This window comes from Polistes canadensis, unplaced genomic scaffold (assembly GCF_001313835.1).
Source record: "Polistes canadensis isolate GaletaPanama2010 unplaced genomic scaffold, ASM131383v1 scaffold_162, whole genome shotgun sequence".
Classification (NCBI taxonomy): Eukaryota; Metazoa; Arthropoda; class Insecta; order Hymenoptera; family Vespidae; genus Polistes; species Polistes canadensis.
In genome coordinates, this window is record NW_014569709.1 from 32,655 (window position 1) to 60,313 (window position 27,659).

The 27,659-nt window shown below is 31.1% G+C and overlaps 6 protein-coding genes across 11 annotated transcripts in view; 3 read left to right on the plus strand and 3 right to left on the minus strand.

Annotated features, from left to right (window-relative positions):
• The window catches only part of LOC106789054 (metastasis-associated protein MTA3), an 11,369-nt gene extending 6,900 nt beyond the window's left edge, over nt 1-4,469 (plus strand). For 3 of the 4 annotated variants that reach the window (XM_014752874.1, XM_014752876.1, XM_014752877.1), the window contains 9 exons: nt 624-875; nt 958-1,229; nt 1,310-1,498; nt 1,878-2,297; nt 2,392-2,989; nt 3,076-3,225; nt 3,315-3,344; nt 3,757-4,018; nt 4,106-4,469. In XM_014752874.1, coding sequence (XP_014608360.1) covers nt 624-875; nt 958-1,229; nt 1,310-1,498; nt 1,878-2,297; nt 2,392-2,989; nt 3,076-3,225; nt 3,315-3,344; nt 3,757-4,018; nt 4,106-4,244 — 2,312 coding nt within the window. In that variant the 3' untranslated portion in view covers nt 4,245-4,469. The remainder of the gene's footprint in view (nt 1-623; nt 876-957; nt 1,230-1,309; nt 1,499-1,877; nt 2,298-2,391; nt 2,990-3,075; nt 3,226-3,314; nt 3,345-3,756; nt 4,019-4,105) is intronic. The other variant, XM_014752875.1, reaches the window with a different exon arrangement.
• A 941-nt stretch (nt 4,470-5,410) lies between these two features.
• Nucleotides 5,411-9,001, plus strand: LOC106789055 (E3 UFM1-protein ligase 1 homolog). Its single transcript, XM_014752878.1, has 5 exons — nt 5,411-5,698; nt 5,974-6,554; nt 6,633-6,779; nt 6,857-8,212; nt 8,368-9,001. The coding sequence occupies exons 1-5, from the start codon at nt 5,628-5,630 to the stop codon at nt 8,508-8,510; spliced, it is 2,298 nt and encodes a 765-aa protein (XP_014608364.1). The 5' UTR covers nt 5,411-5,627; the 3' UTR covers nt 8,511-9,001.
• LOC106789056 (transmembrane protein 170A) lies at nt 8,317-9,643 on the minus strand. The gene is made up of 3 exons (XM_014752880.1): nt 9,086-9,643; nt 8,919-9,024; nt 8,317-8,833 (listed from the first exon to the last, which is right to left on the minus strand). The coding sequence occupies exons 1-3, from the start codon at nt 9,180-9,182 to the stop codon at nt 8,638-8,640; spliced, it is 399 nt and encodes a 132-aa protein (XP_014608366.1). The 5' UTR covers nt 9,183-9,643; the 3' UTR covers nt 8,317-8,637.
• A 276-nt stretch (nt 9,644-9,919) lies between these two features.
• Nucleotides 9,920-12,217, plus strand: LOC106789062 (beclin-1-like protein). Of its 3 annotated transcripts, none has more exons than XM_014752895.1 (5): nt 9,920-10,150; nt 10,385-10,545; nt 10,643-11,055; nt 11,132-11,620; nt 12,005-12,217. In XM_014752895.1, the coding sequence occupies exons 1-5, from the start codon at nt 10,039-10,041 to the stop codon at nt 12,120-12,122; spliced, it is 1,293 nt and encodes a 430-aa protein (XP_014608381.1). In that variant the 5' UTR covers nt 9,920-10,038; the 3' UTR covers nt 12,123-12,217. The 3 variants fall into 3 exon arrangements, with proteins under 3 accessions (XP_014608381.1, XP_014608382.1, XP_014608383.1); XM_014752896.1 differs by having other exon boundaries at nt 9,921-10,150; nt 10,385-10,500; XM_014752897.1 differs by having other exon boundaries at nt 10,064-10,154.
• A 3-nt stretch (nt 12,218-12,220) lies between these two features.
• On the minus strand, nt 12,221-13,444 carry LOC106789063 (uridine diphosphate glucose pyrophosphatase-like). The gene is made up of 3 exons (XM_014752899.1): nt 12,866-13,444; nt 12,574-12,647; nt 12,221-12,464 (listed from the first exon to the last, which is right to left on the minus strand). Exons 1-3 carry the CDS (start codon nt 13,303-13,305, stop codon nt 12,313-12,315), a joined length of 666 nt encoding a protein of 221 aa, XP_014608385.1. The 5' UTR covers nt 13,306-13,444; the 3' UTR covers nt 12,221-12,312.
• Nucleotides 13,445-14,540: 1,096 nt separating this feature from the next.
• LOC106789050 lies at nt 14,541-17,736 on the minus strand (the record flags this gene model as incomplete). Its single annotated transcript, XM_014752869.1, has 2 exons — nt 17,019-17,736; nt 14,541-16,174 (listed from the first exon to the last, which is right to left on the minus strand). Coding segments are annotated over exons 1-2 (2,352 nt in total), but the record flags the coding sequence as incomplete, so codon positions are not given.
• Between the last annotated feature and the right edge of the window lie 9,923 nt (nt 17,737-27,659).

Here is a 27,659-nt window from a genome sequence, read left to right on the forward strand (position 1 = left end):
GCATCATTATCATCATCATCATCATCAATTCACAAACAAATCCCGCCGTATAGAATGATGATTCTTTAGTAATCTGAGGCTTCTCTACATATTTTTTTTTATTAAAAAAAAAAAAAAAAAAAAATACTTTTCTTTTTATGCTGTGAATGTTATTATCGACTTTTATAATTATTTTTGCACCTTTTTTTGTTGTCCGCTCTTGCTAGTATCTTTTGGTTCATTTATTATACTGCGCATTTTGATTGATTCTGCCATATCCCTGCGTTTCATTTACATTTGATTTAATCGTATGAAAAATATTCTCTATTGATAAAAAAAGAAAAAAAGGCATTTTGTATTACATGAACAAGTATTAATATAATTAAAATTTTCTTTACACATTGAAAGATATTTTATAATGAAAAATATACATTTTACTAACTTTATCATTTAATGAACATAAAACATAAGTTTTAATTAAGCGTGAATTTTATTGTTTTTTTACTTTCTTTTTTCTTTCTTTCTTTCTTTTTTTATTTATTTATTTATTTTTAAGCAAAATATCATTTAAGCTTTTCCTAATATTAGTTATCTATTATAGTATATGCAATTGCAATAGTATAAACATTTTTTTTTAAATACAGGCATGGAAGAAAGTGTAGTAGGCCCTGGAGGAGTAATGGAATTAAGTACTAAACAACGTCATCAAATGAAGCATAGAGAACTTTTTTTATCTCGACAGGTAGAAACAATGCCTGCCACACATATAAGAGGCAAATGCTGTGTTACTTTATTGAATGAAACAGAATCGTTATTAAGTTATCTAAATAAAGAAGATTCGTTCTTTTACTGCTTAGTTTTTGATCCAGCTCAACGTACTTTATTAGCAGATAAAGGTAATTATTTGAATGACAATATTAAACTGATGATTTTTTAATGTTTAATATATTTATTCATTTATCATATTAAATGTTATAGGTGAAATTAGAGTAGGAAGTAGGTATCAAGCTGATGGAATAGCACCAGCACCTCTAACACCTGCTGAAAGAGAAGCAGATCCTCGTAGATTACAAGAATTAGAGACATTAGTCTGGACGCCACGTCATTCATTGACAGATCGTCAAATTGATCAATTTCTTGTTGTTAGTCGATCTGTTGGTACTTTTGCAAGAGCTCTCGATTGTTCTTCGTCAGTCAAACAACCCTCTTTACATATGTCCGCAGCTGCTGCATCCAGAGATATTACTCTAGTAAGTAACAAATTTGTATGTAATAATTATAATGATCTAGTATTCAAACTATTGGATATATCTCAATCGTATTATTTTAGTTTCATGCAATGGATACTTTACATCGACACAAATATGATGTAGCTGAAGCAATGTCATCATTGGTGCCTAGTACTGGTCCAGTATTATGCAGAGATGAAATGGAGGAATGGAGTGCTTCAGAGGCAAATTTGTTTGAAGAAGCTCTTGATAAATATGGAAAGGATTTCTCTGATATACGTCAAGACTTTGTAAGCATATTAATATTTTAATTTAATATACAGGATGAGGCTAAGGTCGCGCATCATTGAAGTACCATTCTAGTACCTAATTAGAATTTAGTACATAATCAATGTTCTATATAGTGTATAAAGTATAAAAACTATTTTATCATTAAAACCGCATTATTTATTTACATTTATATATATAAAAGTTGTTTATATCTTAGATACGCGGTGTCCTTAAACCGTTTATTTTCAATTTATAAATACTTTTCAGTTCTATTCTGTTCTATTTTCTAATAATTTCTATAATACTTTGGTGCGCGATGTTTGCCTCATGTTGTATAATACTATTTTATTTCCAATATATTTTTATATTTTTTCAATATATTAACTCAATATTTCTCAGTTACCCTGGAAAACTTTGAAAAACGTTATTGAATATTATTATATGTGGAAAACGACCGATCGTTACGTACAACAAAAAAGGGTAAAGGCCGTAGAAGCAGAAAGTAAATTAAAACAAGTTTATATACCAAATTATAATAAAACACCAGTACCTTCGTCTACGGCATCTGGAACTACGATTGTTCCTTTGGGAAATACTAATAATTCTAATGGAAAACCAACTAATGTATTAAATGGCAATAGTAACGGCAATATGGCAACTGATAATACTGGTATGCTTATGGTTGGTGTTGGTGGAAAACCTTGTGAAAGTTGTCAAGGTATGCAAAGTTCACAATGGTATGCTTGGGGCCCATCACACATGCAATGTCGTTTATGCCATTCGTGCTGGATGTACTGGAAAAAATATGGTGGATTAAAGGTATATATATATTATTGCTTTATTAAAAATATTTTATCTAACTAAGCATATTAAAGATAATTTAATGAAATATTCTTGGATGAATTCATTCTAGGTTCCATCTCGTATCGATGATGTAGATTTAGAACGAAAAAGAGGTGGTGCTGGATCTGATGAAGAAAGTAAAGGAATTGGTGGTGCTCATAGACCCCATCGTTGCAGCATTCCTTCTTGTGGTAAAGAATTTAAACTGAAGGCTCACCTTAGCCGACATTATGCCAGTGCTCATGGTGTTGATTTAAGAAGCGGAGCAAGTGGGGGTGGTGGTAGTGGTTCCCCACGGCCTGTTATGAAAACTCGCTCAGCATTTTACTTACGTACACCGACATTAGCACGAGCTGCTCGTCGACTTTGCGCTGCGCAGTTGCGTACGCGTCACGCTGCCAGAGCACCTCATCAACCTGTGAATCCAGCTCCATTACGGCACTTTTGTGCATCCCCTCAATTAATTTCGAAAACTCCTAATGAATTGCGCATTTTAGCGCGTTCAGTTCGACCTAAACCTCGTCCACGTGTTACTGATATAGCCACGCGTTTGGGTGATCATCCTTCTCCAAGACAACCAGGGGATTGGGATTGGTTGACACTTACGGCACCAGCACAACGTAAACAACCAGATCGTGTTTCGTTTCCTCGTCCTCCTAAAGCACCTGGTATGCTTATATCTTTTATTTATATAATGTTAATATTATTAACAATTTTTCATGTAATATTAAGCTAATTATTTATCATTTTGCAGATGGTAGTCTTTTATATGAAAGAGTACCAAATAAACCAGAAGTAGACAGGCTTACATTAACTCCTCCTCAAGTACAGCCTGCTATGCAAGCTCAACAAACTATAATGAAACGCACAAGGCCTCCGTTTGATGAAATCAATGGTTCGGATGGTAAGTTATAGTAATACTTAGTGATATTAGAATTTTTTCTTTATGGTTAAAGCCTATTCCCTAGTATTGAATGTTGTCTCTGTTTACTGGCTACTACTCTGATGTGGATTGGGACGAAGGTAAAATACAAATTTAACGAACAGAGAAAGCAAAAATGAACATGAATGTTGGACTGTTCACATGACATTTGAAGATTTTATATGTCCTTATGAATTATCACCGATTATATTTTTAAAAAGTATTATCAAACGAATTTATTTTAACTTAACACATGAAGTTTCAATATATTTCAAAAAGAAAAAATGAGAAAAAAAAAAGAAAAGAACATTTGTTAAACTTTAAACAGTATACAACACAGTTTTTAAGATTTATTATTTTTTCTGATTAATCTATTAGAGATATATTTATTTATTCCAACAGTATGTTTTAGCGATGCTCTTGCGTCCATGGATTAAAGACATGAACGAGTTTAAAAAGAAATTTCCAACTGACTAACAGTTTAAAAAGATATTTTGTGTTATTATTTTACAGGTATTGCATTAAACCCAGGGCTCTCCAGTGGTCCACCACCTCCCAAAAGGGCTCATCATTCTCAACAGTTACATCCAAAACATGCTTTGGAACATGCTGCTCCTGCGGTTCTTCCATTAGCACCGCCGCTTAATGGAAGACCTGTCCCTCCGAATTCTTTATCACTTGGTCCACCAATATCTAGAAGTAATGCGCGCAAACAAGTTATTTCCTGGATGGATGCACCCGATGATGTTTATTTCCGTGCTTCAGACCAGACAAAGTTAGTAATAAGAATAAAAATATAATAATAAAAGTTTACTTAATAAAAGGTAAAGGGATTTTATTCTATGTAAATTATTTTTTACAGACGAATTAGAAGAACTTTGTCATCGGTGGAGTTACGAAGAGCAGCTCGTAAACCGTGGCGTAGATTACCGGCACCCTTACATGCACCTCATTCTCAAAGAACGGTACGTGGAGATGACATGGTAGTCATACTCGATTGAATCGGTAATATGAACGTTTAAGCAGCTGATTCCTAATCAGTATCTGCTGCTATTGGGATTATTGTGTCATCGGTATACTTCAGTGTCAGGGTGACGGCTGTTGTTAAGACTGCAGCTATAAAGCGTATTATCATTGAGAACAACTTTGAAATTGATAAGAAAAAATAATTAACTGAGAGATCTAATGCTTGCTATAGTGGCTGGCATTAGTCGAATCCCGTTAAATAAAACAGCGAGTCGTCGATAAACTGAAGGCCTCACTTATCCGAACCTGCATGTTGCACTGAACATTACCAATTGTAAACTTCACATGTAAGGACGAAAGATGAGTAAAATTAATGAAGTTAAATGTTCTTCATCGAACTTTAAAAGAAAAAATTAAAATAAAAGTAAAAGTAAAATAAAAAAATAAAAAATGGTATAAACAAAAAAGCGTAAAAGTAAAAAAAGGTAAAATAATTGCAAGTAAACAAAAAAAAAATAAAAAATCCAAGTCATTCGAATGAAACATGATTTTCTATTCGTATTAATTATTGTTGTTATTAATAATAATTATTAATAATTGAATGTACATATAAATCATACACCATTCATACAGCATAGCCAGGCAACAACAAATTAGAAACTTGTCCTGATCCGTTGGACACAACTTCAATGTTGGATAAAAAAAATTGGCTCATATACACGCGCAATAATAATGTTGCGTACATACGTTTGTACGCGCGTACAGAAACGAATGTGAGAGAGAGAAAGGGTCAGAACGTAAGAGAGAAAGAATGCTCACTGTGAATATTTTTATTAAATTTTCAAGTTTGATGACTTCCGTCGCAACAATTAATAAATAAACATAAGCATAAGTGGAAGAATATATTTAGTTTCTTAACCTCGACAATCCATCCTTTTTTATATATCAAATACATTTATATAAAGTTTTAAACAATTTATTATTTTAATGTATTTATAATGTTTGTTAAATATACTTTTATGTAAATGCATAACGCATGAAGTGCGGTTTTGCATAATCTAATTTAAAAAAAAAAATCATGGATCGACTTGAACCTTGCATTCTAATTATTTGAAATGAATGATTTATCATTTTTTCAGTCTTTATTTTGATATAAAAATATACATATATGTTATAAAAAAAAATAAACATTACTCTATGTAAATTTTGTAATTTTTGAATATAGCGCTTCAGTGGAAGCAATGCTGATCATGACTAAATTCAAACATAACCTGTTCATATGCAGATGTTGACAACTTCATGCGATTGCTAAGTCAAGTGTATTTCGTATGTGTAATAAAAGTGTAAAAAGAAAGTATTTTAAAAATTTCAAAGAATATAAACAATAGAAGATTATTTTTAACAAAAAGGCCATTATCATGGATTGGGAGGAAATAGAAAAATTAGCGGCAGACTTTCAAAGTGCACAGCTTAGTAGCAATTTGCAAAAGTATGTTTTATACAGTATATTTTATTGTTTTATTATTATACAATGTCTAATGGTTGCTATAATACCCCAGTATTGTAATTTTATTATAATTTATAGTCTATTTTATTTTATTTTTTTTTATTTGTTCAAAGTAAAAATTGATATAAATTCTTTAAAAAAAAATTAAACATATGGAACGACAAAATGATACTAATTTAAAGTTATAACATAAAATATGAATAATAGGAACCATTTGATATAAATAATTTATTCAAATGATATTATTTTTTTTGTAGATTAACAGAAAACAATTGTATAGAAATAGTATCAAAACTCATCGAGACTAAGCATTTGGATGTAGTATTTACAAATGATAGAAAGGAATATATTACACGACAATATCTTAAAACGCAGATAATAGATGAGTTAAGTTTTCATGGTGGTAGAATGAATTTGAATGACATAGCACAAATCCTTAACGTCAGTTTGACTCTAATAACAACTTTGGCCAACGAAATTCAGGCAACTGAATCTGGCATTCATGTAGTTTTAGGATATTTAATAAACGAAGAATATTGGGAACAGATGATGAAAGATATCAATGATAAACTTTGGCAACATCATTACGTCAAAGTAGTAGATTTAACATTGTTTTATAATCTGCCAACTGAATTTATAAGAACTACTATAGAAACCGCTTTAACTCGAAAGATCATAATGGATGTAGAGATTACGCAAGATAAACAAATTTATTACACTAATAGGTTTATTAAAACAAACAAAGCTAAAATAAGAGGTGCTTTATCTGCCATAACAAAACCTGTTTCATTATCTGTTATTTCTAAAGAATGTTCTGTTCCTGATTTTGTTATTTATCGTAAGTACTCATATGATCGTATATTTATGCAGTTATGTCTAATTCTTGTAATTAATATATTTTGTAATTTAATGTTAGCCGTATTGGGTGAACTGCAACAGAAAAAACAAATATCAGGTATCATATCGGGAGATCAAGTAAAAACTGGTATGTTTTTACCACATATTTATGTTAAAAATCAAACTCAATGGATTCATGATTTTTATAAACAAAATGGATATTTAGGTCTGCATTTTACTTATAAATTTTTGTTAAATATTAATTTGTGTAATCTGAAATGTTATTTTTCTTTTTCTTTTTAGAATATGATGCACTTATTAGACTTGGAATATCAGATCCGAAATATACTATTAAAAAATATTTTCCTAACGATGATATCATTTTTCTCGCTTCTGTTGCAGTCAATGATATTATTGTAGATCAAATTAAAACCATCGCTAATGATATTATTAATACTAAATCGTTCATAGATGTTCGTGATTATTTGCCTTCGATTCTTAATGAAAAAGATATTGAAATATTTTTAAATAAAATATTGGATAATAGTCCGGTCAAAGTGTTCATGGAAACAGTTTTAGTTTCTGACGATTTTCTACATAATTCTTTACAACTTTTGTATAAAGTTGCTGAACATAAAGCGCAAATGGTAGTGACCAGCGGTAAATGGTTACAGTTAGTATGTGAAGATAAAATTAAGTTCAAGAGCGATGACAGTATAGTTAAAAATAATAAAACTCATAAGAAAGAGGAACGACGTAAGAAAGCTACGAGTGGAAAAGCAGGAGGTGGAAATCAAGGAAGAGAAACGAAGACCAAGTCGACAAAGAAAAAGTATTTGCAACAGAAAGTTAATGAGGATCTTTCTGATGATGAAAATATATATATTAAAGATAAAAATGTTGATCACGAATTGGTATCGTTAGAAGATATTACAGCAGAACTTATAAAAAATTATGAAATTGCAGCAATAGATGATTTAGCCAATCAATTAGCTTCAATTTTGCATCAGAAAGTAAACGAATACGCGCTATGTGCAGCAGAAAAATTAGCTGAATCTAGTGATGCATTTAATACAGATGAACTTAAGAAGGATTTAATTATTCTAGCAACAAATATTAAAATTTTCAATGAAAGTATTAAACTTTTTGAACAAGAATCCCAACGTACTTCTCTAACAGAATATTTAATGAAATCATTATGTCGGGATTTTGTAACGAGATTATTTAAATTGGCTAGTATACAAAATAAATTGCAATATCCCGATAATATTGATTTTAATACAATTAAAAAAATACTTGTCGAACTACCTTCAGATATTCAAGTACCACTAAACAATATATACATAGCTGTTACAAAATGCATTATCAAAGATTTCTTGAATTTTACTACTCCAGCATTGCAGGCTTGTTCTGTGATACAAAAGAAACATAACAAAGATATAAATAAACAAATTATGTTTACTCATAAAGAAGCTTTATTAAAGGAGTTAAAAATAACGCAGGATCCAGCATTAGCGTTGAATTTGGTTACGAGTTTAATTTTTACAGCAGCGACGGAAAATATTATACATATGTCTGGAAAACATGTTTCAATGGTTTTATCTTTTCTTCAGTCATACGTAATACCTGAAACTTCAGAATTATTAAATAATTATTGTGGTATGTATTTTACAGTAATTAAATAAATATCAGCGTATTATATAACATTAACAATTTTATTTATATATTTTAGAGATAGTACATTAATTAATATTACATTTTGGTAGAACAATATGTTGAAATATTTATAACTAAGTGACCCAAATATTTTACAGATTTAGTCAAAAATAGCATATCGTCTTCAGAAAATAGTGAAAAAATAGAAGCACAAGAAGCATTAAAAAATCAATTGGAACTAATCAAAATGATTCCTGACAATATTAATACACATATAAAGACACAAAAATCAGAAGGATAATAATATCCATTTGTGAAAGGTACTTACACAATGTTTAATTACATATTAAAACTTCGGTTCACAATGATTATGTTATAGTTATTTATATTCTTTGTTACTATCTAATTATATTTTATATACATGTATATTATAAAGTTGCTAAGATTCTAGTAAATCCAACACAAGCAGCAACGACTGTTTGACCGATCCCCCATACTAATGCATATAATGGTGGCATCTGATGACTTGATGCTCGATAAACAAATGCAACAGCAGCAGAGCTTAATACACCTGATGTTAATGGTAGCAATATGCCCATTATTATTATAAGAAGTGGGAAAAATCTGTAAAAGAAAAAATAATATTTATAAACCTTTATAATTTTATGAATATCATTGAGTGCAACATCTGTTTAAAAGTTTTACATACTTTCCATACTTATGTTGTCGTAAAGTAGCGAAACAAATTGTACCGGCTATCATGTGAACAAATATAGAAGAAAATAATGCCCATAGGAATATCTGATACCACATCTCTGAAAGATTATACAAATTACAAAATATATGTATATTAAATATTTATTTTAATATACATACCAGCGAAAGAAGTTAATGGCATGTAAAATATATTTCCAGTGTTTATGTTTCTTAAAACTTGATTATGAATTAAAGAATTTTCTGTATGTTCAATCATGATACGTTTTTGGAAGCTTTGTTTTCTTCTTAGTTCGTTTAGAATAATTTGTATAATCTAAAAACGCATCTAGGTACCTATATATAGTTATGATATCAAATAATTTCTTTTTTTCATTGAAGATTATAAAACAAATCAATTTAACTCTTTACACTGTGTATATTGTATAGAATCTTTGTTATATTCTATTTTCACTGAGATTTATGTATCTTTTTGCAACAAAAATCATGTTTATAACTAGCAAGTAAATATTGGTTGCATATAACCTGCATAGAGCTGCATATTTGTTATCTACTTTATTGGAAGGATTATTATTGAAAGGTTATAATATATCACATTTATTATTAACAATGCACTAATTCTATATATGAATAGTATACTATTATTTTTTATTTATATAGTTTATCGTAATAGTTTAGATTATCTAAAAGATAAAATTGAAGAATTTTTACTCTATGTACATTGTGATTGGCTCTTTAACATGACGTATACGTCAGAAGACAGAGATATTTATTTTCAAAAAGAATTTAAATAATTTGCTGCAAAATTGCACACATTTAAAAAAAAGAATAAGAATATTTTTAATTCTAATAAATTTAATAGATTTATAAAATATAATTAATCATTTTTTTGTTATTTTATGGTTAGTTTGTTTTTTTTTGAAACAACTGTTTGCGCATTTGTTAGATGGCGGCACCATAATTTTGTTATTATTAGCGCCTCCTGGAGAAATATCAATGAACTTAATCAGCTGATTGTCTTCCAAGCGTCAAAAAAGTATTTGTCAATAACGTTTATAATTGAGTGAGTTTTGATTAATAAAATAAAATAGTGCATCGTAGGAATAAAAAATACGATGATGGATATGAAAAGTAACGTAAGTTTTACGTGCCAGAGATGCTTACAACCATTGAGATTAGATTCCAGTTTTAACTATCTAGGAGAACATACTTTGGCTGAACTCTCACGTAGGTAAATTCTATTTTAAACTATTGATTTGTTAAATATTCTTCTTCTTTTATATCTTCGAAAATAAGACATTACAGTAATAATGATTAATAAAATATCTGTATGTTACTTTACAAGTATTGTTATTATTTTGTTTATTTTTTTGTAAATATAAAATAATAGTTATACTATGTGCATACTATATGAACCGTATGTAAAATTACAGAAATTCATAATATTTTATTTAATGTTAGTACCCCTTCAGCAACAAGTCGTTGCAGAATTAGAGCCTGCGAGTGGTAGTTTGGAACATTCAGTACAACCGTTCAGATTAACAGAATCAGGAAATGGGAATAATGGTTTCATGCTGGTTGGTGATACTGGTGAATCAGAAAATTTAAGTCATCATTTAAAAGTATATTCAGAAACGTTTTTTAATTTTATTTTAACTAATTATTAATTAATTCTATAAGTACATATATATAAAATTATTGATTTTATATTTTACAAAGGTAAGAGCGACACTGTTTGATATATTAAGCAGTAGTAGTTCTGCAGATCATCCACTTTGCGATGAATGTACAGACAGTTTGTTGCTGCTAATGGATCAGCAACTACGAATGACAGAAGGCGAATGGTCGGACTATAATGAATATTTAAAAAAATTAGAATCTGAACAGCAACAATTGGGATACGAAGATATTGAGATGGAAAATTTAACTAAGGAATTACAAGATGCTAAATCGGAAGAGGAAAGAATGATAAGCGAATTGGAAGCTTTGAGAAAAGAAGAATCAGCTACGAGAAATGCTATCGCTGAACAAGAGAAAGAAAGAGTCAGATTGCAAAGCGAGGAAGAAAGATATTGGAGAGAATACTCAAGACACAAACGAGATCTTATGTTAAGTGACGACGAGTGTCGAAGGTAATTTTTCTAATAAATACAATTATTAATATTAATTGAAATATAAATATATATATATGTTTGATTTTCTAATTAGTTTGGAGTGTCAATTGGCCTATGCAGCTTCTCAACTTGAAAGACTGAAGAAAACAAATGTTTTCAATGCTACATTTCACATTTGGCATTCAGGACATTTTGGAACTATTAATTCATTTCGTTTAGGACGTTTACCTAGTGCACCCGTTGATTGGAGCGAAATCAATGCCGCATGGGGACAAACAACTCTTTTATTAGCATCACTCGCAAGAAAAATGAATTTGACTTTTAAACGCTTTCGTTTAGTACCATTTGGTAATCACAGTTATATCGAAGCATTAGATCAACATAGAGAACTTCCTTTGTATGGAAGCGGCGGTGTCAAATTTTTATGGGATACGAAATTCGATGCAGCTATGGTTGCATTTCTCGATTGTTTACAACAATTTAAAGAACAGGTTGAAAAGGGAGATAGTGGATTTTGTTTACCATACAGAATGGACCGTGGTAAAATAGAAGATTCTGCTACAGGAAACTCGTACTCCATCAAGTAATATATACATCATTTTATTTTTATATATTTAATCATTTATTTTATTATTATAATATTTTAATGATACATCACAGAATATGACAAGTTAGCATACAACAATAGCATTTCATTTATGAGAATTTTATTTAATCATTTGAGTCTCACAAGGTTCTTTGGAAAAATTTTGTTGAGAAACCCAAAGCAATGTTATGTTCTTTTTTATAAATGCGATTAGCAGTAAAGTAAAGTATTCCGACTTCAGCAAAATTCTAAAACATTGTCGCTTGTCCACGACGATCAAATGTAATGGGTTTTTGTTCTACTTGTGACTCAAACCATTAAGGTCTAGGACTTCTTTCGTCGAACCTTATTTTGTATTTTATCCTTCTCATTTCATTTTAGAATCCAATTTAATTCGGAGGAACAATGGACCAAGGCCTTGAAGTTTTTGTTAACTAATTTAAAATGGGGACTCGCTTGGGTCAGTTCTCAATTTACAAAAGACGATAACGAGCATTGATGTAATAATTGATCATTGTGTATTTTGTCTATGCAACTATTTCTTATTTGCTTGTGTACATCCGCTCGATTTGTAAATAAAATTGTTCTATAAATTTTTCTTCGTTCTATTATATACATATATATATATAAATATTTATTTATATATATGTATGTATGTATGTATGTATTACCAGTTTAGAAGGTAAATATTAATGTCCACGTTTATTGCATAGAAACCAGGATATACCAAAAAGAAAACTGGACGGACTTTGTACTTCTCCTGAAGTAATATAATTTTCTGCCTCTTCGATGTTCATTTCCACCAATTCGATAAGTTCACCTTCGCATTCTGCACCACCTCCTTTATAAAAAATGAATTGACAAAATTTAAATTTATCTTATCCTTTTCCTAGGAAAATATGTTCAATAATATTTATAATAATATTTAATTTGAATTAAATTAAACTTACCAGGATGCGTATGCATGTCATCGGTCACCTCGACATAAAAAAGAGTTTGTTTGGTAGCACCGGATCCTACCCCTCTGGAAGAATTAAAAGCCGCTAGTAAAATAGTAGCATTAAAATATTCAAGCATAAAAACATCCATAATAATGTAGGATATAATTAAATATAGCTATTGTCATATACTTTCAATGATAATTTAACATTTGTTATTTAATATTTTGGACAATTTTGATTATGACTTTCTGACTGTTTCTCTATTTAAATATATATTTACATTATAATTTATTATTTCCACCTGTAGGTAACGATTTCTTTGAAAGCAGATGCAGGTGCTTCGTATCCACATTCTTCTCTCAATTCATCTCTTGCAATTTCAACGAGTGGTTTGTCCTTGTCAACAATACCAGCACAGAGTTCCAGAGTTACACCCAATGAAGGTGGGTATTTTTTAAGATCAATTTTGTCTATTTTGTCAGGTAAACAAGCGTAATATGCAGCCGGTCGAAATTGCCTAACTAAAATGAGTTTTTTTCTTGTTATATTAAAAACAACTATACCGACGCTGTCATGTGACTTAACAACATCCCAAACTTTTTCCTTGCCGTCTTGTTTATAACAAATTCTAACTGGTTTAACCCACGGCGAATCCATCGGATATTTTCCTATTTTTATCTCTTCCACGTCGAATATCTTTTTTCTCACAATCTCGTTTCTATTCTTTTGTATTTCATCCATATTTTCTGTTTCAATTTATTGCAGAATTTTAATCGAAACTTCGACTATCGATGAAAGCTCTTCTGACCGTAGGAACGCTGTCAAGGAATCTTAACAGCAGAAAAAAATGAATAAGAGCTCTTAATTACACATTATATGCATATTAAGGTTAGGTAAGTACCATAAGTAAGTTACCATCAGATCTCGGTCGGTAAATCATATTACCAACAGTAAAAAATTTTCTCTGCAGAAAGAAAAGAATATTTGCCGTAAATAGCAAACTAACTGATCATTTAAAATCAATAGTTTGTTTAATTTTCGTGGTTTTTACTTTGTTAACTCGGTTGGTAAAACAGTTATAAGACTCAGTCGGTAAAACAGAATATTTTTAGTTGGTAAAACAGTTTTAATACTCAGTCGGTCAAACAGAATGTTCTTAGTCGGTAAAACAGAGTTCTGACAGTAATAAATTTTTGTCGCAGAAGAAAAGGTAAATTGCAGTAAATAGCACATCTAATAATCATTTATAATCAATAATTGCTTGCTTTATTTTCGCAGTTTTTTTACTGTCGGTAAGGTAAAAGTAGAGCACTACTGTATTGATATTGGTTTAGCTATGTTACTAGAATTTCAATTTATTTTTAACTTTCTTTTTTCCTAGTAACTTTTAATAACAAATAGCTTACTCAAATTGAATGTGTAGTTAAATTTTATATACTTTTAAAAACAAACAACATTTAGAAATTTAATATAGATATTTTGTTTTAATTATTATTTAAAGGAGTTTACTCGTTAAGAACAATTATTTTTGGCCAGGTACAGAGAAAAAGACTTATTAGAATTAATAAAAACCGATATTATATTGGAGCTAGAATGACCGAAGAAAAACGGACAAACAATAAGTCAGCAATTAATTGAAAGCAAAAAACAATAGAAAACTTTGTTGCTTTGCTTAGAAATTAAAAAAGCATTTATTCATTTTTCTCTGTTGTTAAGGTTTCTTGCCATTATTCCTACGGTGATCTTCGGCAGTTGCTAGCGTCGCTTGGTAAACGACAGTAGTTATGTTCCGTCGGTTATGCATATAGAGAATTACAAAGACCGTGTAAATTTCAAATTAAGGTATCCATATAATTTATTTATATTTTTTCAAATTGTTAGATTAATTTGAAAGAAATCTCTATTATTTAGACAATTATTATTTTATTACGATCACGCGCGCGTTACTCGTTTATATATCATTTCTTTGGTTTTTTTTCCTTTTTATTTTTCTTATCTTTTTTCGAAGTATCCGTGATTTTGAATGAATCGAGTATCTCTTGTTGTTTTACTTGAGTTTCTACGTGAACAACATCAGGCTTTTTTCGATATCTGTTAACAGCCGCAGGAGGTGAAAATTCAATTTCCATGTCTGACGCGGTCGAGCTCGATGCAACCGATTCGTCGTCTTTGTTTTTAACAATTTTAAATTGCAGGGGTTTCATCGGTTCTTCTAGTTTCGGTACGTCCATTGTTTCTTGTTTTATTGGATACATTGTAACGTAATATGTCCCATCTTTTCTATGAATGTGCAATGTTGGTGGTAGTTCCACTTCTTCTTCGTTTTCTTTCTTTGCTTGTAATTTTTTCACCGACGTGAAGCTCATACTTCTGAAAGCTTTAGTTTTTCTGGTACGAGACGGTACAGATCTGGGTCTACTTTCACCAACAACAGATCCAGCTTTAGCTTCTCTAAGCAATTCGCTCAAATATTTTCCTATGGCACCAGGTTTCCAACCAATTCGTGGTTTTAAATTGTAAAGAGTACTGCTGGTGTTCCATAGCCAACCCATATTGGCTGGTACTCTCATGCGAATATCGATACAATTTTTGTGACCATAATGGACACCAGGATAAACGTCACCGATGGAATACACATAACGCATAACACGTTTGCTAACTTTTATTGGTGTTTTAATATTCCTATCACCAGATGGTCCTACAGAGTTGGCTTTCAGTTTATGATGTTTTCCCTTTTCACTTGCTTTACTACTTGTCAAATGGGTTGTAACACTAGTAGCATTGACAGATTTTATCTGGGTCGTTGATCTTTTATTAGAATGTTCAGTATTCTCGATTGATTCCACTGTACTCGTATTCTTTTTAAGTCTCGATTTACATTTAGGTTCACCGCAAGGACCTAAATCAATTTCCAAAGGTGCAGGTGGTGTAGGATCGATTTCTTTAGATTTGTCGATCTTATCCTCCCTTTTCTCTTCTTTCTTTTTTGGTTTACTATAAATTATAGTAGAACCATTATCAGGTAGCGTTGGTACAGCTTCTCGTACGACTCCTGTACGACCTGGTACGGCTATCGTTAATGGGGTTGGTGTAGTGTAAGCCAAAGTTGTAGGAAGTATAGAAATATTATCGGTCCTAGTATCAAATTTATCTGTTCCAAAACGTGGATTGCAAGGTGCTGTGCATTGAGGATTCGGTGATGGAATTTGCGATGAAATAATCCTTGCTCTCCTTTCTAATTGTGTTTCATCTGTCTCGTAATCCTTACTAATATCTCTGCCAAAGAAAGGACTTTCCGAAGGATCCATCAAACCTAATCCTTCGAGACCAGGTACTTTACCCAAAGAATCAACAAATTCTTGTGCTTCTTTGAACGCACGTAACAGACAATCGATTCCTGTACATGGTTTTTTGTTACACCCTCGACCACCTTTATTCCAAACAGCCGATGAATCTTTTCCTGCGCAAGTACAACCAGGCTTTGCTAATTTGAAATTAATTGAACCAGATTTACAAGAAGAATTTTGCTTAGCTGATTCTTCTGGTTTCTTGTAAAGACTCGGTGAACCGGAACACACGCAACCTGCTAATTCATATTCATATCCTCCACCTTCCAAACGATTTTCTTTCGTGATTTTATTACCGTACCAAGTGAACTCGATGTTATCGTCAATGTCGATAGGCGTACTTGTGCCAGGATAATAATCGTCTCCACTTCCTCCCCCTCCTCCTCCTCCTCCTCCTCTTAATCGGTCATTGTTTTTCTTCCTCATTTTGTTTCCTCGTTTCTGGGTGGTAAATTTATTTTGTCTTTACATACTGCCCTAAGTATTTTCGGATTTCTTAATTTCATGCAACATAAACTCTGACAACCGGACCGACATATTAACGGATGATGAAGAAACGTTTGATTTATCGGCGGTCCACAGTTGCAAGTCGATTCGTTTGGATAAGTTTGATAAATCAAGTCACGATACTCACGATTGTTTAATTTCTCAGCTGACGTTAAATATTTGAAAACTGGATCGTTCATCGATAATCCTGCCGATGATGATGTACCTCCTTGCAATAAGTGATTTTTTTCCGTCGATGTCAATTTATTATTCATCGAATAATTTGGACAAAAAGTAAAATCAACGAATGATAGTTTTTTCGTTGTTTTTAATTAAACGAGAATTTAGGATAACATTTTTCAATAGCGACGGATTATTTTAATTTATTTTATTTTTGTAGCGCATACGCCATTTAATTTAGTGTGGTCTTATTGGAATTAACGAAATTTATTGAAATACGTTTGGTTGTCATGGTGATTTACTTTACAGATTAGATAATAACATTTCATTTCAATTGTGTGTGAGTTTTATTTATTTCAATTAGATTACATTTCTTTCCAAATTCGTATTATCAATTTTAATTGTAAAAATCGAATCATCTTCTCTTCGATGCTCTCTTGCTTCCCTTTTTTTCTTTCTTTTGCTGATCAGGAACTTTGATCTCGGAACTGGGGATTAATTTTTCGCGTACGGTTTCCGGTAATGGATAATCCGCTTTGATCAAATTTTCACGAACGTGAGGCGGTATGTTACGTTCTACGCAAAATTCTCTCATGTCCCCTTGTTTTTTGAAAATCACGAAATTCGGCCTCAGCTCGTATTTCGTTATTATGAATCGCCCGAAACAAGTGATTTTCAATTCCATGTCCAACATTCCTGATGGATTTTCTCCTGGATCTAATAGATGAAAACCACCATTTATCGAGAATGGTTTAGGCATATTTTCGGGATCATTAGTTGACATTGCTACTTGGTCGCATAGACAACCGGATAATTTGACAGTGGTTTCTGCTAAAGGATAACTGTCACCGATACAAAATACACCGATTACGACATTGGTCGTTCGTAGTTCTTCGACAAGTTCTTTCGGTTTTCTAATAAATAAACAACTTCTACCAATGGAAAATTTGATAATCCCGTTTTCTCCTATAGGAGGAATGTTCACCGATTCAAAATCCTCACGCGCGATTTCGAATATTGGAAAATCGAGTAATTTGACTTTAATCGTAACACCTTGTTCACCGATATCCTTCATTTTATCCGCCGTCAATTGTAATTTATCGATCAATACTTCGACCAGATATATTTGTTTTTCTTGACCACCGAAACACGACGACATATTTCTAATCGGACTTAATTTTTCAAAAGATAAATATATAAAGTGCAGACAATTTTTGTAAGAATTCTGACTCGAAATAGGTTTGGTTAATGGTGACATTAACAAACGAATTATGATGTTTTTGAGCGAGCAGTTGGCCTGTCAAACGTTTATATTATGCCTCCTTTCGAAAAAAAAAAAAGATAAAAGAAACAAAAAAAAACAACACGCGTTTGATGAAGAATTGAGATATTATACAATAAAACGATTTGTCAGGATATTTTTTTATTTCTTTTCCTTTTCTTTTTATCTACAAATAATAGATAGATGTAAGAAATTACATAATGGTATTCCTCGGATTTTAGATATCTGTTATTTCGTCGTAGATTATTACACGTAGCTTTTACATTGACTATATACTTAAAAACTTATGGCGCGAAACACGATGCCAGACACCGTTATTGGGGGAAGGGAGGGGGGGGGAGGGGACCCCCGTAAAAGAGGCGTTTCATTTCGTCGTGTTTTCTGTTTAAGAAATTAATCATTACGTCCTGAAGAATTCCCATTCCTTTTCTATCATATTAAATCTACCGTTATATTTAATATTAACATTTTGCATGAATTATTGAAAAAAAAAAAAAAAAGAACGCATTTAATTAAAAATTATTACGCGCGCGAACAAAACAAAACGTTCAAATATTTCTCGACGAATTATTTCATATTAATATTTACATATCATTACAATGCAATTATATTATTGGCTATTATCGACCAATTATAAATGCATATAGAATACTGAAGAAATTTTTTTTTATTGGCCGACATCCGACATTGCATTGAATACGCGTTTCCTATAAAAACACTTGAACGCCATATGCAAATATGGTAACGAGTGATTAATGAGTAGACGAGTTATTCGCATAATTAATATTTTTATGATTGAATAAACAAGGTCAATGTTTTAAATAACAAAAAAAAAAACTGAATAAATAGGTATGTAAGTATTGCACATATATTTACATCATTTTCATAGTAGATATACGAACGTATATCTAAAAAAACAAAAGATATTAAATCGAAGTATTCTATCGACGAGAGGAAAATGGGAATAGGAAGTTTATAATAATACGGCGCGCGTATTATTTTTTAATTAATAATTTTCTTTCTTGAAAAGAAAAGTGAACAGAACACCTGCATTTGAATATTTTTTATAAGTCATGGTTAACCTTTCATGATCGTAAGTAGATCATACTGCGTTAAAAAGAAAAATAAGAATCGTATAAATGACGATTATATTATTTATTTTATACAAAGAATGAAAGTTCAACGAAAGATAACTGGTATTAATATTTAATGAATAAATTTACAAAATTCATGTAAAATAATGAAAATGTTCCTTCCCAATGCTCATATTTATACCATGTGTACCTAAAACTGATTACATCCTACCAAATTGAATATACTTACGAAATATGTTTATTATTTCTATAAAAATTAATGAAAACGTTCTTTTCCAATGCTCATATTTATACCATGTGTACCTAAAACTGATTACATTCTACCAAATTGAATATACATACGAAATATGTTTATTATTTCTATAAAAATTAATGAAAACGTTCTTTTCCAATGCTCATATTTATACCATGTGTACCTAAAACTGATTACATTCTACCAAATTGAATATACATACGAAATATGTTTATTATTTCTATAAAAATTAATGAAAACGTTCTTTTCCAATGCTCATATTTATACCATGTGTACCTAAAACTGATTACATCCTACAAAATTAAATATACATACGAAATATGTTTATTATTTGTATAAAAATATAAGGATTAATTTTTGATGATAAAGGTTCATAGGGAACTTGGACATGAAAAGAAGTAGAACTTAATTTAATTAAGTTGGACGTTTCGTCCCTTTATTGGGACTTCTTCAGCAACTTAATCTTTAAAGCTCAGCGTCTTTTTTATTTGTTTCGACATAGATTTCTCTTTATAATATTCCAAACACAATACATCTAAACTTCGTTAATTTGATCGTTATTATTCAAAAACCTCAACAAAACTATAAAGAGAAATGTATGTCGAAATAAATAAAAAATACGCTGAGCTTTAACGAATAAGTTGCTGAAGAAGTCCCAATAAAGGGACGAAACGTCCAACTTAATTAAATTAAGTTCTACTTCTTTTCATGTCCAAGTTCCCTATGAACCTTTATCATAAAAAATTATAATTTTGGACGAGAGAAAATACTGAATAAATAAGGATTAATGTTAACTGATCAGGGTTCGAAAAATGAGATATCCGGCACTGAGGTTTAACGTTCGTGAAGGGTTAAATATGCGAAGAAAAGTCACCTTGAAAACGGACCGTCGTTCTCGTAGTTGGGTCCTGAGAGAGCACCTTCTGTCGGGACCATGCTGGGGTCCCGAACACCAACAGCCGAAGTATGCGCTAATTGGTACGGGGTGCAGCACACGCACGCACACACAGTTACTTTATATTGGACATGGTGAAAAGGAGGTGGACGACTATAGTAGTTGGAGAAACGAGGAACATGTAAGAATGAGAAAGAGAAAGAAAGATAGAAATAAAGAAAGGAAGGAAGGAAAAGGAATGAATGAGAGGAAAAGAGAAAGAGAAAGGGAAAGAGAGAGAAGGATATCGCGAAGAACACCGTTGTGGGTGCACGTCGTGGGGGCCCATGGTTGTTGGAAGCTACTCGAAGGATGAGACCAAGTTAAATTCCTTTTGCTGGGCGACACAGAGAGCGGCTCGTTAAAATGCTTCTGAGAGTTTTGGAACCGGGACTCAACTCTGCGTAATTGGCGATTAACGATTAATACCAACCTATCCTTCCACCATATATATATTTGCTTTTTTTCACCATGTCCAAAATATATATATATATATATATATATATATATATATATTTGCTTTTTTCTTTAAATCTTTTTCTTTATTATATATATTTCTTTTATTCTGTATTTTTATTTATTTCAATAATAGATATATTCAATTTGAATATGTTAGTTTTATTAATATATTAGGTTTTAAAATAATAATTATATGACAGTTTTAATTTGTTATAATTGTAAGATTGTATTTATAAAAGTTTATTTGTATTTTTGTTTTTTTTTTAACTTTTAATACTTAGAGGATATATTAATGGATAATTCTTAAGTAACTGTTTTAATAGATGCATCGTTTATCATATATCTGCATTTGATTAATTAATAATCTCTGGGAGTATTCAACATAATTTCAAATCGTCGTTGCATATTTTAATTATACTACGTAACTGTCTGTCGGTCTGTCTGTGTCTGTGTGTGTGTGTGTGTGATTTATAACGATGACGATTGTTTCGAATGATAGTTTTTATAACTATGAGATTATATTTTTGTCCCATGTTTATGTTTTTCTTTATCTTTCTGAAGGATTTTCTTCGTCGTGAGAGAATGCAACCTAAGAAGAAGGTATCCTTGTAGATACTGTTAAAGTTTTTACTCGTTAATGTACTTGATAATCTTAAAGCATTCAGGGTCACATTATTCTTTCAAATTGCGAATATATGAAAGATTTAAGAGTAATGAATTATTCGATTACACAAAAATTTACACAATTATTTTTGTAACTGATTTTCATAACTCTTTTTTTTTTTTTTTGTCGAATTTGTGATTTAACTCAATGTTAATTATTTTACAAATGTTAATAATATTTCGCATTGTTATTTCCAAAAATATCATATTAAAATATTATTTTAATTATATCGTACACCTATGTGATAATTGTCAACAGGTTTGGCTAATGAAACAAAAAAAAAGAAAAGAAATTCGGTACCTTTCACCTGTTTCATAGTAGGTCATGGCAATTTTTCATCTTATATTCTAAAATTAGAAAACGAGATACGAGAGTTTTTGAAATTTCTATAATCAAAAAAAAGGGAATAACAATCTTATTTGCAATATTTATAATATTTTAATATACAATATACACAAGTTTCGAATAATTACAAAATTAATCTAATAATATATAAATATAAATTAATAATAATATAACGTACACACACACACACACACACATATACACACACACATAATAAAAAATTCTTTCTCCTTCGATAAAAATAGAACAATTTCTATTTTCAATTGTATTTCGAATGTTCTGTTTCAGGTGCCTGAAGTATTATAGCAGCTTAGGAAACAAGTGTGTTCCAACATAGTGTTCTCATTTACGAATTGGATGAAGAAAAAGAAGATAGGATAGAAGAATGAGGAATCAAATGGTAAATCTTTAGTTTGCGAAAGGAGCAAGGAATCTTTCCTTTGGATTTTCGTCGATGATCTAGATCTGGGTAGCACCAGGAAGCCAGGATCGAAGGTAAAATTACCGGTGCCCATGAAGGAAAGAGGCCTCGTTCGCTTGGCTTGAGAGGTCAAAGGGCACTAGCGGTACCTTCTTCTGCTTCTTCTTCTTCTTCTTCTTCTTCTTTACCACAGAGGAAGAAAGTTTCATCCTCTTTCGTCCTACCAGCTATCACGCTGATATGTATTGCACGCTCCAGTACAAACGTTTCTTGCCAATACACGCACACTTAAACACGTATACATAAATGCATACCGGGTGAGATATTATTAAAACAGACTATTCGAATAATTCGATTACCATTAAGAATAAAAACAATTGTCGAATTAAATTTTTATTTAATATGATATCGATGCTAACACAATCAATCAATCAATCAATCAAACGTTAATGATTTTTCACGAGTTAAATTCTTTTTTTAAAAGTATAAAATAAGCGAGACGAAAAGCGTTAGGTATTTTCGTATGAGCGAGTTATTCGAATGGCGATGAAGGGGAGAACCAAGAAATATCTAGACGAAATAATATCAATGATCAAATGTGATATTATGTTCAAGAAAATGACATATTTTTTGAATGATTTGTTTTATATATTTCACCCGTTATAAATGGATGTACTACAAGTAAAGTTGTACACATATATACGTAAATACATATATATATATATATATATATATATATATATAGAAGAAATAGAATTTACGAGAATAGAACGTGAATCGTATTGAAAGGTTTGAGTGTTCGTGCGAGGAATACAAAAGGATATGGCTGGGGGCGATTACGTTCGGCCAACCGAGTTCTATGACAGTAGAAACGAAAGAGGGATATTGTGGAGGATGGGGAAAGGAATGGAAACGGGGAGGGTGGAAGGGTTGGAGAGAAAGGAGGACGAGAAATAAGAGTGAGCGAGAAAGTAAAGGAAGGATATTAGATGTTGCTATCCCGCAGCGCTAGACGAAATTTGTCAAGTAACTGGTGGATCCTAATTTGTTCTCGTACATGTCTAGAACATGATGGAAGCCATAGGTGGTGGTGGCTGACTGGCTGACTGGCTTGCTTGCTTGCTTGGGTTTGTTGATTGTTAAGTTGGATCGAGTTTTATGTTTAGCCCTTTAACGTTCCTGTTCTTAACGACTTCAGTGTTAAGTCATTGGTCCAACTCACCGGTTGTTACATGGAAACTTTATGGTTTTTATTTCTTTTTTGTTATAATATATTTGTCTGGGTTTATTGAATGCTTGTTTGCTTGTTTTTTTTTTGTTATTAGTTAAAGTTTTTCAGATCATATTTCGTTGTCAAATCATTTTCACGATTTACGTGAAAATTTATATTACTTTTTGTTTTATTCTTTTTTTTTTTTTTTTTTTNTTTTTTTTTTTTTTTTTTTTTTTTTTTTTTTTTTTTTAAAGTGTAGATTCAATAATTTCTGACATTTTTTTAACGAATAATGATTTAATCTTCTTTGTTCCTTGTATTTAATACTTAAGCTACTGTTATAAGATCGTGTACGTATATCATGAAATTGCATTAAGAAGAAAGGTCAGGATGAAGAAGGGAAAGCTTTCTAGTAATACGATCGTCAGGATTATTGAATTCTCTTTGTTGGTTTTCAAAGGTCGTTCTTTTAAACATTCACGAGTTAGAATTAAAAAATTATACGCGTAGGTTAATGTATGATTAAAATTCAAAAGTTACATATATATATATATATATATATATATATATATAATATATTGATAGAACAATGAATGACGAGGTAAAAAAAATCATGTGGGTATTCAAAGAAAAAAACAATTATAATAATATTCACGAACAAAAAGCTTCTTCATCTTCTTCATCTTCTTCTTCTTCTTCTTCTCAAATATGTAAATGTATACGTCTGTATATGTGTGTGTGTATATATTGGTAAGTGTACTAATTACAAAACCAAGAATATAGGCTTTGGTGGATTTAATATTTGTATTGAGGAGAGTTGAGTAGTGTGTGTTTAATTGTAACCGAAGCGGTATATGTACTTTGATCCGGAGAGGGCATGCATGCATCGGGATGCATCGTGATTGCATTGAGAGAGAGAAAGAGAGAGAAAGAGGGAGAGGGAGAGATAGTATTTTCCTTGGGATATACGGTTATCAAAGAAGAGAAAGAATGAAAGAAATATGATTTCTCTTAGCCTCGAGACAGAAACCGTAACTACATATGGGCTTAATATACAGCAGATGGCTGAGACAAAGTAAATTGTCCCGGCACGTTATTAGTACGAGATTGATGCGCGTATCGAGTCTTCTTTAATAGAATTAACTATGGTATATATATACATACGTATGTTACCCGTTATGGGGTAAGAAGAGAGAGAAGAGGGGTTGTTATTACTTTTTCTATTCCTTCCACCATAATAATATAACGTCATTTAATATTACTTAAGAAATAACAATGATTATATAATATACCTTATTTGATTCTATTTGATTGTTGTTTTTTTTTTATATATATATATATATATGTTTTAAATAATCATTTATTTTATTATATATTTATGTATGTGTGTGTGGATTCTTTGGAAATAATCAAAGAGTTAACAAAAGAAAAATTTATGCCGCTTATTTGGATATATGTCACAAGTTAAAAGAATTAATGATTATTCTTTGTCCTTTCATTCTCTGACGACAGCAGCTTGCAGTTACATGTGCACAGGTAATTGCGTTAGACTTGACATTTATTTTACGATGGTCTTTAAACGACGGGTTTAAGATGAACGTAACAATCGTTTTCGTTGGAAGCGTCTAAGGGAATTACTGGTTAAATAAACGACGAGACTCTGTATTTCAAGGTCTTTTTTTCTCTCTCTCTCTCTCTCTCTCTCTCATTATCTTTCTTTTTTTTCATAAGAAAGACCAACCAAGAAGTATCGATCATTTTTTGTGACATAAATACTCAACCTTTGCTTTTCTTTATTTCAATATTTTCTACCGCGTAAAAATATCCTCGTTAAAAATTTTTTAATTTGTCTCTGTGTGTGTTGGTTTTTTTTTTCTTTTTTCTTTTTTATATATGTGTACACGTTACAAAAGAAGAAGAAGAAGAAGAAGAAGAAGAAGAAGAAGGATAATCGTTGCAAGATCATTGCCGGTGTACATTTTGCAGTAGTAAAGTGTCGAAGCTAAACGTTAGAATATTTTAGCAATGAATCCTCAAAGTGGTTAACGTTCGTTGAAATTCAACTGAAAAGTGTTTTAAGAAAGTTACCTGGTAAATTTGATCGTTTATTTCTATTGCTTCCGAGAATTTTCACACGTAGGAACGAACCGTTCTTTTTCTTCTTCTTCTTCAAGCTCACCACCTTTTGTAATTTTTCACGTTATGCTTCCTCACTTTCGTTTTACTTCGAAATAAACTATATATTCAGAGGAAAAGATTAAAAAAAATAAAAAGAAAGATCAGTGTCGGGTAACAACGATCATTATTTAACAGCAGCTAGTAGTATGACAGAAGTGTTGAGTACCGCGAGTTGAAATGATTCTTTTTTTTTTTTTTCTCGACGTTAAATCGAAAAGAACTCATTAAGAAGAGATCAGCACTGGTAATGTAAAATATATGAGCTATCTAGGATCATTTTTCTCACATTAATGTGTGATATCGGTATGATGACCATGCTCCTTCTTACTAATCCAACATGGGATTATACAGACAACAAAAGAAATTTCAAGATCTGAGTTAGCTAGCAATCCTTATCCATGGTGCATCTGGGGGAGATACTGATATGGGAACTTGTAATAGAGTTTAGAAATATTATTAAATAAATGATATAGTGTAATGATTTGCTGACCCTTTTTTGTTTTTTACAAAATCAAACAAAAATAATTTATCATATGTGTGTGTTATATTATATTATAATATTTTGAAAATAATTTAACTTTCGAATAAAAAAACAATAATAAAATATTCAATAAAGAGTACGAACAATTAGATAAATTAATCGAATTATTTGATAAGAACAAAACAATCGTATACGATCGTAAAGACATTGTTTCAATGGTATCGATTAAAAAATAACTACAACAAATTCATTTAAAAAATATAATGAAAAGAAAGAAGATATAAGAAGAGTGTATACGAAATCAGATGGGGAAAGATTTAAACGGGCAAAACAAGTATATTTAGAATGCAGAAACCGGCTCTTGACGTTAGATAAAGAAAGAAAGAAAGCAAGAAAGAAGGAAGAAAGGAAGGAAAGAAGGAAGGAAGGAAAGAGATATCGAGAGAAGAAGACGCGTTTTGCACGAAGGTTCCTTCCAGGATCGCACATAACTTTCCCCTTGCACGATCCTCCGTCCGGATCTTTGTATGTGCACTTGTTCTCTCTCTCTCTCTCTCTCTCTTTCTAACTTTCATGTAAGATTCTAGAATAACTGACTTCTCGTGTGTATTATATCTCTGTTTCTATACTTACATATAAACCTACACACACTTACGCACATACACACACAACACACTTAGATTTAACACGAATAAATAAAGTGGTGGTGGTGGTGGTGATGGTGGTAGGAGTAGTAGATTTGAGCTTACGTTAGCGTACTCGACTATTAAATCGCGTAAGTTATCGGGGGAAAGGTCGTTAGCAGGAACCCCATAAGAAAGCCAGCCCCACAGCGGTACGAAGACAACCTGGATGAATCTTCGAGAACCGGGTTAGACGCGACCCATGTGCACAGGCATACTACCTACCTACCTACCTACCTACCTAACTAACACTATTACACAACTATCATCACGTATATGCCTTTACTTTTATCATAGTAATGGTGGTAGAAAGAAAATAAGAAGAACAAAAGGAAACAAGGTAGTTTGCTGAAGAGAAAACGATCTAAGAGAGAGAGAAAGAGAAAGAGAAAGAAAGTGCATCTCACACACATACACACACTCCCCCTCCACTCTCCTCCCCCCCCCATTTCCAATGAGAATTTTAAAAGACTTTAGAAGAGAATAAGACTGAAAGCAATCCGGTAAAGGATATACGACAAAACTATTATCTTATTTTTGTTTTGTTGTTGTTGTTGTTTTCTCTCTTTCTCTTTAACGTTTCGATGCTAGCCAATATAACTTTTTTTTGTTTGTTTAATTTATCTTGTTTTTATTTCGATTACGTTGAGAAATGTTTACTCCATTATGGAAACCATAATGTGTCTACGCACATGGTTGGAGATACGTTCATGGTTCTCTCTAATGTATGTTACTTTCGGTACTGAAACTTATTCTATGTATTCCTTAATGTTTTCTAACACGCCTGTTAACTGATATCGCTAATGCGTATTGCAGTGTGTAAGTTGCATTTATCGTGAGCTAACATTAAACGTATAATAATACGCTTAACATTTTGTAGATATTTTACATTGTAACAAATTAACGTTCAATTTATTCGATCGTTTATCTGGTATTTGATTTTACACATTTTATTTATTTCTCTCTTTGTATAATATATTGTTATTATTATTATATATATATATATATATTGTATATACGTGCGATAATGTTATATTTACATTATTTTTTTTACTGAATTCTTGATCTCTTTTTT